Source organism: Equus caballus, chromosome 1, assembly GCF_041296265.1.
Source record: "Equus caballus isolate H_3958 breed thoroughbred chromosome 1, TB-T2T, whole genome shotgun sequence".
NCBI lineage: Eukaryota > Metazoa > Chordata > Mammalia > Perissodactyla > Equidae > Equus > Equus caballus.
Window position 1 is genome coordinate 1,456,085 of NC_091684.1, and position 17,956 is coordinate 1,474,040.

A 17,956-nucleotide genomic window follows, 5' to 3' on the forward strand; every position below is an offset into this window, starting at 1 on the left:
GTGGCCCACCTGGGATGAGGCTGTAGCCTCGCTCCCCCTCACCTTACACTGGATGGCTTTTTCGGATGCATTCTGACTACACCGTGCTGTAGCAGGCACAGAGTCACGCGTCCCTGATGGAGATCAAAACCTTCAACAGCCACCAAGCCAAATGTGCAAGAGGCAACGTCTGGACCAGGCTTGTCCTCAGGTACAGGACACTGGCCCACACCAGGGCTCAAGCCCTGGGGACAGACCTCCTCTTTCACCCAAAGGCAGCACCTCTCTCTCTGGAGAGAGTGTGAGAAACTTGAAGGGCCCCCCCTGAACTTTCCCACTGGATGCTACTACAGCGGTGGCGTCTCACTTCACCTGGATCATAGGACGATGGGGCCCCCTACTCCACGCACTGTGCACAGCTGGGGGCTGCTCCAAACCAGAAAGGCACCAGGGACACTTCTAACCAGAGAAGGCATCGGGGTACGGTGGAGGACAGAGCACGGGCTGAGGACTGAGGCTCTGTGTCCAAACCCTGGCTCTGCCTGTTCTGTCTGTTTGGCGCCAGTCACCGACTCGGTGCGTTGGGCACAGAGCAGGCCCTCAAGCATGGGCCGGCAGCCACAGGAGACTGTGTGAGGGTCAAGCTCTGTGTCTGCTCTGGATGGTGATTTCGGAGGTGCGTCTTCTAACAGATACCCTGAAACGTGTCCCCTGGGAGAGGTTTTGAAGGCTATGGGCAGGGTACATCGCTTCTTTTTCTATCAAAGCCATGCAGATATCCACTGGTTTATTTATTCCTCGCCTCTCCTCTCTGCAGTTTTCTCCCTCACCAAATCCAGGCCACCATGGGGAAGTTGGGGGGGCACTGCCTCCGCAGCTCCCTCCTGGCCGGCAGCAGGCTTCCCCAGACGACTCTCTACCCGGGAGGACATGAGCTCCTCCGTCCTCAGAGCCGATTCTCCTGGGAAAGTGGGCTTGGGGGCGGGCAGAGGGCGGGAGGCCCTGGGGACCACAGCCCTGGTCATTAGGAACCCCCTTCTCTACTCTAGGAGGGCACTGGCTGGGCGGATTCTCGGCCAGCCTTGCCTAGACAGCACGTGCAGGGTCTTCATCAGCACCTCTCAGGTTCGAGGGCAGGCACCCGGCATTCCCCAACAGTGAGCACAGAAGCCGGGGGGTAGGGGCAGGGCCTTGCTGGGGGTTTGGAAGGCTCTCCATTCGGAGCCCGCAGCCTCCGGAGATGAGAGGCTCTTCCTGGGAGCGGCTGCATCCTCAGGGGCCACCTCTCCTGGGGGGGCCAGACTTGTTCACGGGCCATGGAGTGTATTCATTTGACCCCAAGCTGATGGGGTGCTGTGGGGCAGCCAGAGCTACAGGGACACACCCGGGCCAAGTGCAAACTGGCTTCTCTGCCTGAGTCGCAGGCAAACTGGCTCAGTGGGCACTCGGCCAGTTAATGGCCAGAAGCCCAAAGTGACAAGGACTTTCTGCCCCACTGCACCTTGGGGGAGGGGGCTCCCTCAGGGCTGCGGCTGCGGCTCCCGACTGAAGGCCACTGCTGTCGTTTGTGAGCAGGAAGCAGCCCTCAGTCATGGCTCCCCCATCTCCTGAAAGGTCCGGCCTGATTGGGCTCTGCTGGCCGGTGCCTCCTGCTAACCTCCTAGGGCCACTGGCAAGGAGGACAACAGTGCCCCCCACGTTCTCCCCCACACTCGCCCACCTCACATTGGTAATCAGGAGCCCCCCTCCCAGGGCGCCAACTTCTGCAGGGACAGCCCACGCGCTGCTGTCCCACGCCGCATTTCAGGGGTCCCGGCCCCTCCAGGGGAAAATGTTAAACATGGGGGGTGAGAAATGCTGCGGGGGTTTCCCTGCTGCTAGGACCTGGCCCCCGGGCAAGGCGCCTGGGGAGCGGGAGGCCTCCTCCCCCCGACTCTCCGCGGAGGGGAAGGTGGTGAAAGGTGGGGGGTTCCCCCATGGGGCAGGGTCTCACCTCGTCCTCGGGCAGAGTGGGGAGCGGCTCGAAGTCATAGAAGTCCAGGTCCTTGCCGTCCTCCTCGTAAAGATCCGCCGCGGCCGGCTCCATGGCCTGCATCCTGCCAGCGCCTGGGCGGCACAGACTCGGCCGCCGCCGGGACCTCCAAGCTGGGGGCCGGGACGCACCCGCCGCCCGCGCCCTGCTCCGCGCGCGCCCCCTCCCCGCGCGCCTTCCCTGCCGCTGCCGGCCGCGCCCCTGCGCCCCGGGCCGGGTCTGGCTCCAGCGCGCCGCCCCTGTGCCTGGGGCCGGTCCGGCTACGCGCGCCGGGTCGCCATGGCAACGCGCCCCGCCCGCCCCCCGCGGCCCCCGGCGCCCCGCCCCCGGTGCGCCCCGCCCGCGCGCCTGCCGCAGTGTCACCCGAGCAGGGGACGGGGGCAGGGGGGGCAACTGGGGGGGGGGGGCTGGGGGCGCCTGGCACTCGCAAGGCGGAGCTCACTTTGGCCCGCGCTTGGGGGCGACTAGGGGCTCCGCCGGCGTTCTCCGGACTTTGTCCTTCCGGCCGTTGGCCGCTTTCTGGGGGGATGCACTGGGGGTGGGGGTGGGGCGGCCTGTGCGGTTCGGCGCCGTGTGGGGCGGGGCCGTTTGTGTGGCCAGTGTGCTGAGCGGGGTCTCAGGGTGCCACCGGGGTCTCTGCCCACCTGGGCACACGGAGGGGTCGAGGGCCGCGGCCCACCCCAAGGAGAGCACCGGCTCCTCCTTGTTTCCGCCCCACCGGCCCAGGGGCGGGGCTGCCGCAGTCCCCGCTGTGGGTGGCGGCTGCAGAGGCGCCCAGGCCAGGGCAGGCGGCAGGCGGGGCGGGGGCTGGGCAGGGTACTGGGGAGGGGACCCGTCTGAGCTTCTGGGGTCTAGCCTGTCCCCTCTCTTGAGTTAGCATCCCACGGACCCCTTGTGAAGACCAACAATTACAGCTTCATCCCCACCTTGCCAGCCAGCCTTCTAGGTGTAGAATAGAAACCAAAGACCAGACAACCCCTCCCGCAATTTAGCAGTCCTGCTGGCTGGTGATTAACCCCTCACTGCCCATCAGGGTCTCCTCCCTGGGCTTTCCTGAGCACCAGGCGAGCCTTGCCCCAAGCTGGGGGCTGTGGTTGGGCAAAGAGCGGGACATCCCTACCCCGGCACAGCAGAGCCAGGAGACCCTCTTCCAAGCCTGGCACAGGGCCAGACAGCACACCTTGGCCCTTTCCACAGGGGGCTGGATGGTAATCTCATTGCCTTGTGTGGGCATGGGTGCCCCCCCAGAGAGCAGAGCTATGGGTCAGAGCTCCCAGGGACAGCAGGCACTGCCCGCCAGGCTGTCAGCTCCCCCATGTGGCCAGTGCTATCCCCACAGCGTGGCCTGCCTAGGCACACAGCAGGCATTCCATAAATGCTCCTTGTGTAAATGAAGCAGAGCTGGCGGCAGGCCCTGCACAGTCCAGGGGTGCACTGGGCAGGGACACTGATTTGCAACGTTCTGTCCTTGGTTGGGTTGCCATGGCCCTCGCCCTAGGGTGTGACACCCAAGGATGTGAGGGATCCCCAAGTCACTGGAGAAACAGGTGGGCAGTGAAGCATCAAGGTGGTGGCCAGGGTGGGTGCTGGGCAGCCTCACCTTATGCAAAATCTGATCTTGGGGCCCACTCAAGTCAACTGAAGCAGAAACAGGGTTCAGCCTCCCCGGTCCTGTGGTGTTTGGAAGGTGGGAGCAGCAGCCAGGGCGGGAGGCAGGGAGAGGGGGGAGTGGAGGCAACAGGAGCTGGAGAAAAGGCACCCACAGATGTATGACTTGGGCAGGCTGCCCCTGAGCTCTCTCTGTGGGCACCACACGAGGCCTCAGAAGGAGGAGACCGCGGCAGGCAGGCCCTGCTGACCCTGGGGCTCCAGCTGCAGTCTATCTCGGGACCCTGGGTCCGCAGAGCCCAACACCCTGGCTGCAGGGTCCCTCTACTTCGGGGCTGGGGGGCCACCACTTCTGTTTGTCCAGGGCTGGTGACAAAAGGCCGGTGAAACCTGCATGTGGCCTTGACACCACTTGCCTGCCACCCAGCTTAAGCCCCCTGGGGGGATCTTGGCTGATGTGGGCACGAAGCAAAGGCTGCTGGGGCCCCATGGAGGAAGATGTGGGCTTTGTTACCTGGTTCTTGGGTCACCGTGCAGCTGGCCCAGGGTTCAGGGGTGAGGACTTAGACACTGAACCTAAGGAGTGAAGATGACCCCATAACTGAGGGAGCAGTCACACTGCAAGTGCCTCAGGGCCTGACGACACATCGTCTACTTCAGGAAATGGTGCACGCAGTTTGGGTGAAATGCAGGACAAACGGTCTGTTGACGTCGTCGGCTGAGTCAGCTTTGGCTGCTGGAGCCTGAAAGCTCTTAGTGGGTGCGTCCCATCTCCTCCGTCAGGCAGAGAACTGCTCATGGACATGGACCAGGGATGTGCCAGCAGGGTTGTGCCGGGGGGCGGGGCCTGGGGCGGGGCGCGCTGTGTTCCTTCCCTTACCTGCCTGCTTGCCCTTAAAAGCTTGTGGTCATTGGTCTTCTTTGTTAACTGCAACCATGTGCACCTTCTTCTGCTGGAAGTTTTTCAGTCTTACCAAGAGTTTGCACACTTGCCTGCATTTATGGGAGCTTTCCGTGGAAGGGCTTGGGATGGCCCTGTGTCCTGGTGCCTCGAACGTAGTGGATACTCAGTTAACATTGTTGGATGAGGGCATGATTCTTGAGCTCAGAGCAAGTCTAGATGAGGCACTCCAAGTCTTCCCAGAGCTCATGAGACAGCACAGATGGGTACAAGGACACCCAAGCAGAACGGATGTTAATCCCTAGCTCGGTTCGAAACAGGGCCAAGAGCCCTCACCAACAGACCAGTGGAATGGCCCCTCCACCTGGCCTCCTGGCCCCTCACCCCCGGTTGTCCGGCATGTGCAGCCCGCATGCCTTCTTTCTGCGGATGCTCCCGTGCTCTCTGAATCCTGCAGAGGCTTCCTGGCTGTACGGTCAGCTCCACTGTCCAGGGCCATGACTTGGTGGTGCCCCCGTCTTCTTACTGTCTTTCCTGACCAATCTACTCACTCTCAGCCCCCTGCCCTCTGTCCTGCAGCACCTCCCTCCTGCATCGCCTCTTCTGCACCCCTTCAGCCTGTCTCCCTGCCTCAGGCCGCAGCTCTCCCACTGACCTCTCTCCTGGCCAGTGCTCAGGGCAGGAGCCCCTGATGGACGCTTTCTCCTGCAAAGCCTGCTCTGCGCCGGTCTCTGGGCCCTTTTCACACCCAGACGCTGTCAGGACTTTGTCCTGTTCTTCTGAGCCACATCTCGCTGCCAGATGGGGACTTGCCCCTGTGTTAGGGCACGCAGTCGGCGCTCAGCTTGACCAGCATGCGTGCTGAGGTGAATGGAGCAGGGGTCTTCGGAGCTGTGGCTCTTGTTTTTCCTAAAAAATTTTTGAGAAGCTGTCAGACCACTTTCCCATTCCGAAGTCAATATCTAAATTTTTTTTAAAAATAAAAAAACATAAATAATTGCAAGGAGTGTAATTTCTGGTGTGGTATAAATAGCGACATTTTGAAATAAAGCTGTTAGTCACTCTTGTAAATTTATCCAAGAAGCTAAATACCAAAGTGGTTTTGATATCCATCATCAATCTTTTAGAAAAACCCACAGAAACAAGTTCTCTTTAACAGTCAGAAATCTTCATCATAACACCTTTCCTTAAACTCATTATAGTCATCTAATTTTGGCCAGAATTTTATCCTACTGTGATGTATTTCTATGCTTGAAAGTTTCTGTAGGTCCCTCGTCACATTTCTTTGCAACAAATGCACGTGTAAGTTTTAATAAATCCAATATTTAATGAATAAAAAAATTAATCTTCTTTTTTGTTTCCAGTGACTCTAAGACTCATTTTGGAGTATAGAAGTCTTTGGCAAAGAAAATGACTTTCTCTTGGAGGTGGGGGCAAGCAGACAAGGATGGTGGAGCACTGACCTGCTTCTGCAGGGGGAGCCTGAGCCGGCCTGTCCCTCTGGCTGCTACTTTGTAGCTGTCACTGCAGCTGTTGCTTTGTTTCTGCTCTCTGGCTTGCCTTGTCCTGCCCTGTTCTCCCTGTAGGGGGCGCTGAGGGCTCTGGAGAGTAGGAGGAGCCCCCTCCCGCTGTTCTCCCCTTGGGGCGGGGGCGGTCTGTTGGGTCCTGTTTTCTCCACACTCCCAGAACCAGCATGTGAAGCTGTGCCCACCTGCCAACCCCCCCACCCCTACCTAGGCCTGGGTTCCAGGTTCTAACAGCCCCACGCCTTTCCCTTTGCACACCCACCCCAGGCGCAGAGGCTGCTTCCTGTATTACTGTTCCCAGGGAACCTCATGCTCCCTTTTTGCCTTCTAGCCCTCTGATCAGCCCTCCTCCCTCTGAGGTGCCCTCCTCCCTCTGAGGTGCCCTCCTCCCTCTGATTAACCCTCCTCCCTCTGATCAGCCCTCCTTCCTCTGATCAGCGCTCCTCCCTCTAATAGGCCTCATTCCTGTGATCAGCCCTTCTCCCTCTGATTGGTCCTCCTCCCTCTGATTTGCCTCCTCCCTCTGATCAGCCTCCTCCCTCTGATCAGCCCTCCTCACTCTGATTGGCCTGCCTTCCTCTGATCAGCCCTCCCTCCAGCTCTCTGATCAGCTCTCCTCCCTCTGATCAGCCCTCCCTCCTCTGATCAGCCCTTCCTTCAGCCTTCTGATCACCCCTCATCCCTCTGATTGGCCCTCCTCCCTCTGATCAGCCCTCCTCCCTCTGATTGGCCTCCTCCCTCTGATCAGCCCTCTCTCCAGCCCTCTGAGCAGCCTCCAACGTCTGAGAACTCAATCTGGGAGCTTCTCTGCTGAAGTAACTTGGTGTGGCTTCTGCTTTCCCATGGTCCAGACCAGTGTATTTCCTTTCACTCACAGATGTTGCGTTGATCTGCCATCTTGTTGCAATCACACAAATGTACAGCGGAGTCATAAGCTTGGAGCGTGAGCGAACTCACAGTTCCAAGGAGGCTGAGACGCAGAGGGAGCGAGAGGGGTCTGCCTCCCGGTCACACACTGCCCCACGTGGTCTGCGCAGTCAGCGTGAGTGCCCACCTTGCCTCCTGGGGCAACTGCTCTGGACACGATGCTTCTTTGCGTGCTTGGGCGGGAAGGGGTGAGGTCACCACGGACAAGCGTCCCCAGGCCTGCCGCCCCACTCCGTCACTGCCTGACTGGGAGTACTCGCTCCTCACACTTGGAGAGCTTGAGAAAGACCAGGGTTCTTGGGTGGAGCCAGGGCAGGGCCCCTGTTAGAGGTGAGTAAGGGGACCGGCGTCCTCTTGCTCCTGAGGACAACCCCACCCCCCCAACTCTGATTTGACGCCATCACTGTGAGCACAGTCTCTCTAACCCTGATGGCGGAGCTTGCGCCCTCTGGTGGTCTTTGCTGCCCCTGCCTGGTAAGCTCTTGGCCCCGGAGCTCAGAGCTGGGCGTGAGGGCCGTGGGTCCACCAATGAGATTGGGCATGGATGCCCGTTCAGTGCCAGGAGACGCCTGTGAGCCTGCCTCTGGCGGGACACAGACCAACTGTCAGCATGTAGGGCAGCCAACCCCAGCTAGTGGGTGTCACAGCCCTTGAGGGCAGACACGGGGGTGCCAGAGAGTGGCTGCTGGGACACGTGCAGTGAGCTGTCAGTCATGGCATCTGTAGAGAGAAGGGCAGGGCACGAGGAGCGCCCCTCAGGTCTGACACAGAGTGGACGGCAGGGAGCGTTCCACCCCAGTGCCTCCCGGAGCCGCCTTCCAGTAATGGACCCCTCCCGCGCCGCATGGTGGTCACTGTCCTGCGTTTATAGGATTATTGCTGTGCTTTTTTTCTTTTTTAATATAGTTTTACCACCTAAGCATATGTCATTAAATATATAGTTTCATTTTGCTCATTTTTTCCTTTTTTGGCAATTTGTATAAATGCAATCACACTGTGTATATTCTCTTTTGTGTTTGGCTTTTCCCCCTCATAGTTTGCAAGATCGAACCTCATTATTCTGGGTGGTGGGAATTTGTTCATTATTGTTACTTGATGGTAGTAAATAACACGAGTTCACCACAGTTTCCCTTCCCGCAGTGGCCGGACATTTGGGTTGTTTCTTGATCAGGATGTTATGAACAAGGTTGCTTGGGACATGTTTTGTTCAAGTTTCCCATTACACATGTGCCCGTGCTTTTGCTGGGTCTGTATTTAGACGTGGAATTGCTGGGTCGGGTGACAGGCGAATGTTAAATTTTGTATTTTCCCCCGTGTAGGTGTCCAACTGACCAGGCTCCACTTATTGGAAAGAGTCTCTCGCCTCAGCTTTGCCATTTTGATTTCCATCACGTGAAGTGCGCCCATGTGTGAGCTTGTGTCTTTTCCATTCCACTTGTCCACCTTGTAACCGTACTGGCCTGTCAATAACCTAGAAGTCCCGATGTTCGAAGCTCGCCCCTCCCTCCCTTTCCTTCAGGAGCCCGTTGGCTGTTCTTAGCTCTTCGTATTTCCATACACATTTTAGACTCAGCTTGCCGTGTGCCTGAAAAGTCTTGTGGGGGTTTGATTGGGAGGGCGCTGAATCTACACATGCACGAATCTTTATGAGGACGGTCTTCTAACCCTTCAACATGAATATCCTTCTCTATATTCAGGTTCTCTTTCAGTTCTCTCAGTAATATTTTATAGTTTTCTCTGAGGAGGTCTCAGGTATCTTTTGTTCTATTTATCATGAATGTTTGATATTTTGTGGTGCTATTGTAAATTGTATCTTTGTAAAAATGTTTTCTGTTTAGCGCTGGCCTGTAGGAATGAAATAGGCTTTTGTATAAGAACCTTGTACCAGCAACCTTGCTAAACCTACTTAGTAATTCTAATCTGTAGCTTGTTTGGGTTGCCTCCTCAGCAATCGCACTATCTGAGAATAACAGCAGCTTGACCTCTGCGTTGCCCATGCCAGGACGCCCAGGGCAGCCTCGAGCAGAGGTGTAACAACAGTCCTCTCTGTTGGTTCCCAGGGGGAGATGGCCCGCTTCACCAGTAAGTGTCATTTTGCTGTAGGCTTCTGTAGATTGATGACGTTCCCTTCTATTGCTAATTTGTGAAGTGTTCTTTTAAAATCACAAACAGACGTTGAATTTTATCAAACACCTTTTTTCCTTTTAAAAATTTTGTTTCTTGGGGCTGGCCCCGTGGCCGAGTGGTTAAGTTCGCGCGCTCCGCTGCAGGCGGCCCAGTGTTTCGTTGGTTCGAATCCTGGGTGCGGACATGGCACTGCTCGTCAGACCACGCTGAGGCAGCGTCCCACATGCCACAACCAGAAGGACCCACAACGAAGAATAGACAACTATGTACTGGGGGGCTTTGGGGAGAAAAAGGAAAAAAATAAAAATCTTTAAAAAAAAAAAAAAATTTTGTTTCTTTTTTCTCCCCCAAGCCCCTGGGTGCATAGTTGTATATTCTTAGTTGTGGGTCCTTTTAGTTGTGGCATGTGGGATGCTGCCTCAGTACGGCTTGATGAGAGGTGCCACAGCCACGCCCAGGATCTGAACCAGCGAAACCCCGGGCCACTGCAGCGGAGCGCGCGAACTTAACCACTCGGCCACGGGGCCGGCCTCTCAAATACCTTTTTCTGCCTCTATTAAGATGACTATATGATCTTCTTTATTCTGTTACTGTGTTAGATTATATTGATAAATTTTTAGTGTTGAACTAATTTTACAGTCTTGGAGTAAATCCACCCGACTGTGATGCATTATCTTTTGCAAATATTGCTCGATTTGCCCTGCTGGTATTTTGTGGAAGGATTTTTGCATCTATTTTCACTGGCTGGTAATTTGTCTTTCTCATGGTATCCTCGTATCAAGGTTACGCTCACTTCATGAAACAATTGGGATGTATTTCTTCTTTTTCTATTCTCTGGAAGAATTCTTGTAAAATTCATATGATTTCTTCCTTAAATGTTTAGTAGAGTTCTCTGGTGGAGTCATTTGCCCCTTTGGACCTGAGCCTTTTTTTTTTTCTGTAGGAAGGTTTTAAATTATAGATTCAATTCTTTTTGTTTTTAATTGAAGTATAATTGACATATAACATTATGTTAGTTTCAGGTGTACAGTATAGTGATTTGATATTTGTATGTATTGTGAAATGATCACCACAACCAGTCTAGTCACCACCTGTCATCATACATGGTTACAAAACTTTTTTTCTTGTAATGAGAACTTTTAAGATTTACTCTCTTAGCAGCTTTCAAATATGCAATACAGTATTATTGACTATAGTCACCAGGTGTACATTATGTCCTAGAACTTAGTTATTTATAACTGGAAGTCTGAGCCTGACTCCCTTCATCCATTTCACTCACTCCCCACCCCCACGCCTGGCAACCACCAATCTCTTCTCTGTACCTATGAGTTATGTTTCGTTTTTTTTTTTTTGTTTTAGATTCCACATATAAGTGAGATCATACAGTACTTGTCTTTCTCTGTCTGACTTATTTCACTTGGCATAATGCCCTTGAGGTCTATCCATGTGGTAACAAATGGCAAGATTCCCTTCTTTTTTATGGCTGAGTAATATTCCATTGTACGTATATACAACATTTCATCCATTCATCATAAGATCCGCATTATTTGATGTTAATATAGTCACACCTATTTTTTTTAGCATTTTTGTTGCAAGTCTTTTCACTCTTTTATTTTTAACCTTCCTATAACCTTGTATGTAGGATGCAGTTCTTATAAATGGTACTGTATAGATATAGACATAAATAAAATCCAGTGTAACAATCTTGTGTTTTAATTGGGGTATTTAGTCCATTTATATTTAGTTCAATTACCGAAAAATTTGCATTAAGTCTACCATTTGTTCAGTGCTTTCTGTTTTCCTGCTTGCTCTGTGCTGTTTCTCTCTTCTCTCTTATTTTGTATTGATTAATTATTCTCATTAGTTCATCTTCCTCTGTGCCAGTTTGGAAGTTTATTCAGCTTCTGGAATCCATGGCTTGTGTTTGAGAATCAGTCCCGGGAAGCTCTCAGCTGTTGCTTCTTCAGGTGTCGCTTCAGTCCGCTCTCTCTCCTGCTGCAGCTTCCATCACCCCTGTGACAGGTCTGCTCAGATTGTCTTCCCTCTCTTTCATCCTCTTGTCTGTTTTTCCTTTTTATACTTTATTCTGGATATTTTGATATGGTCTATCTTCCAGTTCATGAATTTCCTCTTTAGCTGTGTCTAACCTATCATTAAATCCATTCATTGAGGGCCCGGCCCTGTGGCTGAGTGGTTAAGTTCACACATTCTGCTTTGGTGGCCCGGGGTTCACTGGTTTGGATCCTGAGCATGGACCTAGCGCAACTCATCAAGCCATGCTGAGGCTGCATCTGACATAGCACAACCAGGGGCACTCACAACTAGAATATACTAGAATATACAACTGTGTACTGGGGCGTATGTATGGGGAGAAGAAAAAAAAGAGAGAGATTGGCAACAGATGTTAGCTCAGGGCTAATCTTCCTCACCAAAACGTACACTTAAAAAATACCAGTCCATTCATTGAGTCCATTCTTTCAGGTTTTTTCCCAGGTCTAGAGTTTGTTTATGTTAAGTTTCTTAATGGTTTCTGATTCTCTGTCAGAATTCTCAGCCTGGCCCCTTCTGTCCCCGAGTGGTGAGCCAGTCAAGCGTGGCGATGTTGACGCGTGTGTCTGAGTGCTCCCTCAGGGGCAGCCCTGTGCGTCTTTTTCTTTTCTCTTTTGCTTCTGCTGGTTTTTATTTATGCAGCATTTTTCCTTTGGGTGCCTAGATATTTAAAAGAGTGTGCCAGCTACTGTGTTTGCGAATATTCTTGGACGTAACTGAGGACTAGGGAAAGCTCACCTTCACCCAGAGAGGATTTTAGTTTCCTCCTTTGGCACTGTTTGTGCTAAATATTTTAAAGTAAATTCCAGACATAACTACAAAAAGTAAATTATGTGGTATACTAGAGATTGGTAGAAAAATTGATAGAGATTGGAGGAAAATAAAGCACGCTAGGGGATGGGGCGCCCGGGGTGAGGGTGTGTATATGACAATGAGGGAGGGGCTCCCAGAGGTAACATCTGGCCAGTTTCTGTGAGGAGGTGAAGGGGTGACCCTGCAGACACTTGGGGAAGTGCATGCCTGGCAGAGGGACAGCAGGTGTAGGGGCCTGGAGGAGGTGTGTCTGGCATGGAGAGGGCACGAAGGCCAGAGTGAGTGGATGTGAGAGCAGAAGATGGTGTCAGAGTGGTCGCAGGAGCTTGCCTGACGTTGGACAGCTCGCCTGTAAAATGGGTGTCCGTACGAGTTTCCTACAGCTTCCATGACAAACTATCACAAACTGGATGGTTTTAAACAGTAGAAATGGCTTCTTTGACAGTTCCTGAGGCTGGGAGTCTGAAATCAAGGCGTCAGCAGGACCACGAGGCAGGGTTGGTTCCTTCTGGAAGCCCTTGGAAAGACTCTGTCCCATGGCTTCTCCTGGCCTCCGGGGCTGCCAGCAATCCTTGGTGTCCGTTGGTCTGTGGACACATCACTGCAGCCTCTGCGTCTGCTGTTACCTGGTCTTCTCCCCTGTGCCTCTGCGTGTCCGTGTCTAAATTTCTCTCTTTCCATAGACATCAATCATCTTGTGTTACATCTGCAAATATGTAGTACAATTTCTAAATAGGGCCACATTCACCGGTGCCTGGAGTTAGGGCTTCAACGTATCTTTTCGGGGGACACAGTTCAACCCACAACAGTGTCCTCTGAGCTGGTCTTATAACCATAAATGTCAGTGCAGTTACCGGACAGACGTGGTGTCTCCCTGGCAGCCAGGTAGTTCTTCCTGGTTAGTCTGGGCTGATTCACACGAAGGGCTCAGGTGTTGAGCGGAGCCCTGGGCCCCCCAGCCCACTTCCTCCCAGCTCTGGAGTGTCTGGGCTATTTCTCAGGCTGGGCTGCCACTATGCCTATTGCAGGTTTAAGGACTGAAATCCACGCAGCATGTTTTTTGGTTCTCACTGTGTGCCACTCATGAATGATTTCTGCCAACAACAAACGCAGGCCTGGGCGGCTCAGGGCCTGACTTTGAGGAAGGGAGGTCAGGGCCTCAGTGGGACCTGCTTCTGGGAGAAGAGGGGCTGAGATGAAGCCTCCAGTGCGTGTGCGCCTGTGTGCACATGCATACATGTGTGTGTATGCACGTGTTCCTGTGTGCATGTGCATACATGCATGTGTGTGCACATGTGCCTGTGTGTGCCTCTGTGTGTGTTTGCATGTGCCTGCACGTGCCAGGCTCTCCCATGGAGGCTTGTCCCTTATGTGTCTCTGTGAGCGTGTGTGTGGACACATGTGTGCTTGCACAGGAGTGTCCAGACACAGGTGTTTGTACATGCTTGCACCTGAGTGTGTGTGTGTCAGCCTGCCCCTCTGCCCCTCCTCCCTGGGGTTGCAGGTCTCTGGTGGGGACCCCTGTCTCCCACCCCCAGGGCTGCTGGACGCCTGGTCTCCGTGCTGTGCAGCTGGGGGTCCCGGGCTCTTCTGCCCACAGGCTTTTCAGGTAAGCACCCCTGTGGCCTGTGCCTGACCCTCCCTGCTGGACAAGCCACAGCCCCCTGGTCACCCACTTGAGACCCTGGCTCCCTGTCTAGTTGTCCCCACAACCTGGGACCCCCCCCTCCTAAATCTTATTATTTCTTGAATCCACTTCTGCCCTCCATCCTTGCTCCTTCCCTGCACAGCCCCTGGACCCTGCCGTGCAGCCTGTCAGCTCTCCGTGCCCCCGGGCACAGCCTTGCAGGCCTTCTCCCGCTGGCCACAGGAAGCGAGGCCTCTCTGGCCAGTAGGGGGTGCAGTCCATTCCCAGGGGGCTTCCGTTCCATTTCCTTTTCTGTTCCTTGGCCACAAGCTTGCTCTGACACAAACGTGTTTCTTCCTTCTGGATCTAAGTGAGTGAGACGTACCTTCAGGGGCCACAGACACCTGCTCCTATGAGGTACGTGTGCCCTGGGAGCCTGGGCCACATGGGCCTGACCTGCAGGGCTGCCCCCACAAGAGCCATGTGGGCGAGTCGCCAGAGCCGTGAGTGTGGATAAGTAATCTGCTGGTAGTAACTGTGAAAGTATGAATATTTATGCACACTTAAAGATAGAGTGAATTTAAAACAATGTTACTGTCCTGGGGAGGGAGGGGAGGATGTGGCAGTGGCCTCCTCAGCGCCAGGTGGCTCCATGGGACATCCCTAGACGAGGGAAAGGCCCGTGGCCAGCACTGGCCTGGGCCCACGAGAGCAGGACACAGTGGAGCCGATGCCCGCCAGCCCAGGTCCTGTGTTTTATGCAGCAGCCCAGTGAGGCGGGACTGGGGGCAGCAGAGAGGCTGGGGCGTGGGCCACGCCTGGCTTGCGGAGGAGGGTGGGATCCATTACGGGGGGACCCCCTCCGTCGCCACACCTCTCCTGCCATCTTCCCCACCTGGAGTGAACCTGCCATTCCACATCCTTCTTATTCCACGTGGATGCTCCTACACTGTGGTCATGCTGTGTATCTATACTGTCAAAACATTACATACAAATGGAATTTTTCACAACACTGTTGCCAAGTGGACTCAGGAGGCTGAATCAAGATTGAAGCACGCCAGGTTTAATATTTGCTGTTGAATTTCTTTGGTTTGAATGGTGAGGCGCACTCTGTTCTGCCAGGGTGCCGAGGGCAGGGAGGGTGGTGGACCCCCCTGGGAGGGTCCAGGGAAAAGCAGCCTGGCCGGCTCCCTGGCCCCACCCTGGGTCCCAGGGCATAGAAGGGGGCCAGGTGCCAAGGTGGGCCCGCCACCCATCGAGGGCAAGAGACACACGTGGATGCTATTAATCAGCCTCACAAAGGGCGACAATGCAAAATACTGTATTTCGTTGACAGTTCTGCATCTACAGCGTGTACACAGCACAGCCTTGGTCTCTGGTTCATGTTGGCTACGGAAGCAGGTGAACAGGTCGGGCAGTGAAGGCGAAAGGAACCGCCGGCGGTCATCCGGTTACTCTGTGAGGTTGCCTCTGGGTGACCTGTGAGGACACACGGGGTCCGTGGCAGGTACAGCACACCACGGTATGTTAGAACGTCACTATCAGGTTTCCAAGAATCCTGGGAACTGAGGCTCTGCGTGCTCAGATGCTGAGCGTCGGACTCTGGGACACCCCGACGCAATCCCCACTCCTCCCAGGTATGTGTCAGGAAGGGTCTGCTCCGGGTGCAGGCCCCCCGCCCAGACGGCAGAGCACAGTGGAGAGCCATGGTGATGATGTCTGTGCAGTGCAGTGAAAACTCAGTGCTCGGACGGCTGGAAAACACACCACCTGCATGTGCACGATGTACTGTGTATGCTCATGTGTGGTGTATGTGCTGTGTGCACTGCATGTGCGTGCACTGTGGTGTATTGCTGCATGCACTGCATGTGTATGCATGCATGCACATGTATATGGTGTTGTATTGTGCATGTGTAGAGTGTGTACACACGATGCACACATGCATATAGACGGCATGTGCACACGTAGTGTGAGCATGGACAAGGGCACGTGTGTGCATGTGTGTGTGTGTACATGTATCTGCACGTGTGCCACAGACCTGGAGGAGGAAGGGAGGGCGGAACCACTGTGCTCAGCCTCACACGCACGTCCCTCTGAATGTTCAGGCTTTCTGCCTCTGTGGGGACCCACGGACCCCTCTGTGGGATGGGCCTCCTGCTTCTGCAGAAGTCCCACTGGAATCAACATCTGTCTTCCAAGTCAAGACTTCATATCCAGATGTTCTTGGAAAGGCCAGCTCCTCTTCTTTTTGGAGCAGGGAGCTTTATTCTTCCCAAACGTGCACGTTGGGGCTGCATCCAGTCCTGGCGGCAGCTGGCTTTGGAAGTCAAGTCTCCGTTGAAGGACACGTGGGCATTTCCAAAGGCACAGGCTGCTCCCTCTGCCCACATGCCCCCGAGGGCAGCTGGGTGACCCAAGATCGGTGACACTCTCAGGCCTCGGGGGCTGGGGCTGCATCCAGGATGGGGCTGAAGGTGGAGGCGGTGCCGGGCAGAGATGCCGACATGGTTCCTGTGACTCAGACATGGGAACAGCAGAGGGGCCTCAGCAACTGCTCAGGTCCAGGCTGCCGGCCCCTTGGAACAAAGCTTAACAGAACACACATTAAATGCTAGGGGATACCAGGGGTGCCTCCTGCCATGGCCAGGCCCACCGCAGCCAGGCAGGCAGGGCTGCCAGGAACCACGCGGGGCCTGAGGCGTTTCCTCTGATAGAACCTCGCTCCGTCTCTGGGCTGCCTGGACACTGGGTGCTGCAGGACTGTGGATGTGGATGGCCCAGCTGACCTCAGATTAGCTGAGGCAGACATGGCCCAAAGCGTCTTCCTGTTCGGTCCTTCACAACAAAGGGTCAGTGGGGGTTCCGGCCCCTTTAGAGAGGTTTGGTCACTTGGTGACCCCCCCGCCGACCTCCCACGGCAGAGGGCCCCACTCTGCTCTGACTTGTCCAGGGCACGGTGGTGAGTGGCCGTGTGGGCACAGGCATGGTGACGCAAGGCCTGGCTACACAGTTGTCTCATTCTTCCAGGGCCCCGTCCGGATGTTGCCTGTGCCATCGGTGCTGTAGGGCACAGCCTCGTGCATGTCACCCTTGAGCAGCCCGTTCTGGCCGGGGCTGCCAAAGGGCAGGGACTGTGTCCTCCGGAGCATCTCGAAGTGGGCCGGGCCATGGGCCACCTCCCTGCCTGGCCGTGGGGGGCAGCCGAAGAGCGTGGGGCTGGCGTCGCCACCCTCGGGCTGGCTGACCAAGGGGAAGGGGTCACCCTGGGAGCAGCAGGCCATCGTGTGCGACCCCACTGGGCCCTCAAGTGAGCTGGGGGGGCTGTCCGTGCGTGAGCTGTGGGGGCTGCCGTCCAGACTGGACGGGATGTGGTAGGCGCACTCCTGCTCAGCCGCGGCCGCCCCGAGCCGTCTGAAGTAGTGAGGCTTAGTTCTGCCCTGGAGGCACCTGTGCAGGTGCGGGTCAGGCCCGCAGGCACCCTCCTCGTGGACGTGGATGTGGGCTGCGTCCTCCATCAGCTGCTCACAGTGCATCTTGGAGCAGCAGGGCGTGGCTGGTGACAGGCAGCTGACATGGCTCTGGGCAGCCTGCAGGTTGGTCATCTTGCAGTGGCCGGCGGGCAGGTGGCCGAAGGACCGCGGCTTGCCAGGACATGGTGAGTCCTGCAGGCAGGCCGCGTGCCCCAGTGCGTCCCCGTTGGCGTCAAGAGCAGGGTGGGTGCTGAGCTTTGTGGCATGGGCGTCCCCGCGGGAGGGGCAGCAGGACCACCAGCAGTGCCACACGTCGTCCCGCTTGGCGCAGTGGTGGATGAGCACGAAGAGCCCCAGTGTCACACAGAAGGCGCCGTACAGGCAGCTGAAGACCATGTCCAGGAAGTGGCCCTGCGACACGGCCAGCGCCCCGAAGGTCCACGTGGCCATGAACAGGAACAGTGTGAAGGCGGCAGCCCGCAGCTGGGCCTTGAAAGAGTGCTCGTTCTGCAGCAGTGAGGTGGCCAGGGCGTCACAGGTGGGAGGGGTGACCCGCGGGGCCCTGGGGCTGTGGCCGGCCTCAGGCCCCGCCAGCCGCTGCTGCTCCTCCGTCCGTTCCCTGAGCTCGTACCTGCGTTCCGGGTGGCGCCGTAGCTGGACGTAGGTGCCAAGGAAGTACACGCAGGTGACCAGGGCGATGAAGGCAGCTGGCCCATAGAAGGCCCCCAGGCTGGGCTCCCAGGCCATCCAGCAGCTGTGGGAGGACAGCAGGTCAGGGAGGGGCTGCTGGGGGTCTCTGTTCCCCTGAGCTCACTGGGACAAGGATGTCTCCTGCTGCGGGTGAGTGAATTGTGTGCTCAGGAAACAGACACGGGCCCAGTGGGACGTGGGATGGAA

At 55.6% G+C, this 17,956-nt stretch overlaps 2 protein-coding genes across 10 annotated transcripts in view; both read right to left on the reverse strand.

Moving 5' to 3' along the window:
- KNDC1 (kinase non-catalytic C-lobe domain containing 1) overlaps positions 1-2,285 on the reverse strand; it is a 67,147-nt gene extending 64,862 nt beyond the window's left edge. For 8 of the 9 annotated variants that reach the window (XR_011441379.1, XR_002806513.2, XR_011441378.1 and 5 more), the window contains exon 1: positions 1,973-2,222. Coding sequence is in view for 6 of the 9 variants with exons in the window: in XM_023636555.2 (XP_023492323.1) it covers positions 1,973-2,074 (102 nt within the window). In the remaining 3 variants the exon portion in view is untranslated. Of the gene's footprint in view, positions 1-1,972 lie in introns of all 9 variants that reach the window. The other variant, XM_023636546.2, reaches the window with a different exon arrangement.
- A 12,345-nt stretch (positions 2,286-14,630) lies between these two features.
- Positions 14,631-17,956, reverse strand: part of ADGRA1 (adhesion G protein-coupled receptor A1) — a 44,824-nt gene continuing 41,498 nt past the window's right edge. Inside the window, exon 7 of the mRNA XM_023636589.2 lies at positions 14,631-17,813. Coding sequence (XP_023492357.1) covers positions 16,592-17,813 — 1,222 coding nt within the window. The 3' untranslated portion in view covers positions 14,631-16,591. The remainder of the gene's footprint in view (positions 17,814-17,956) is intronic.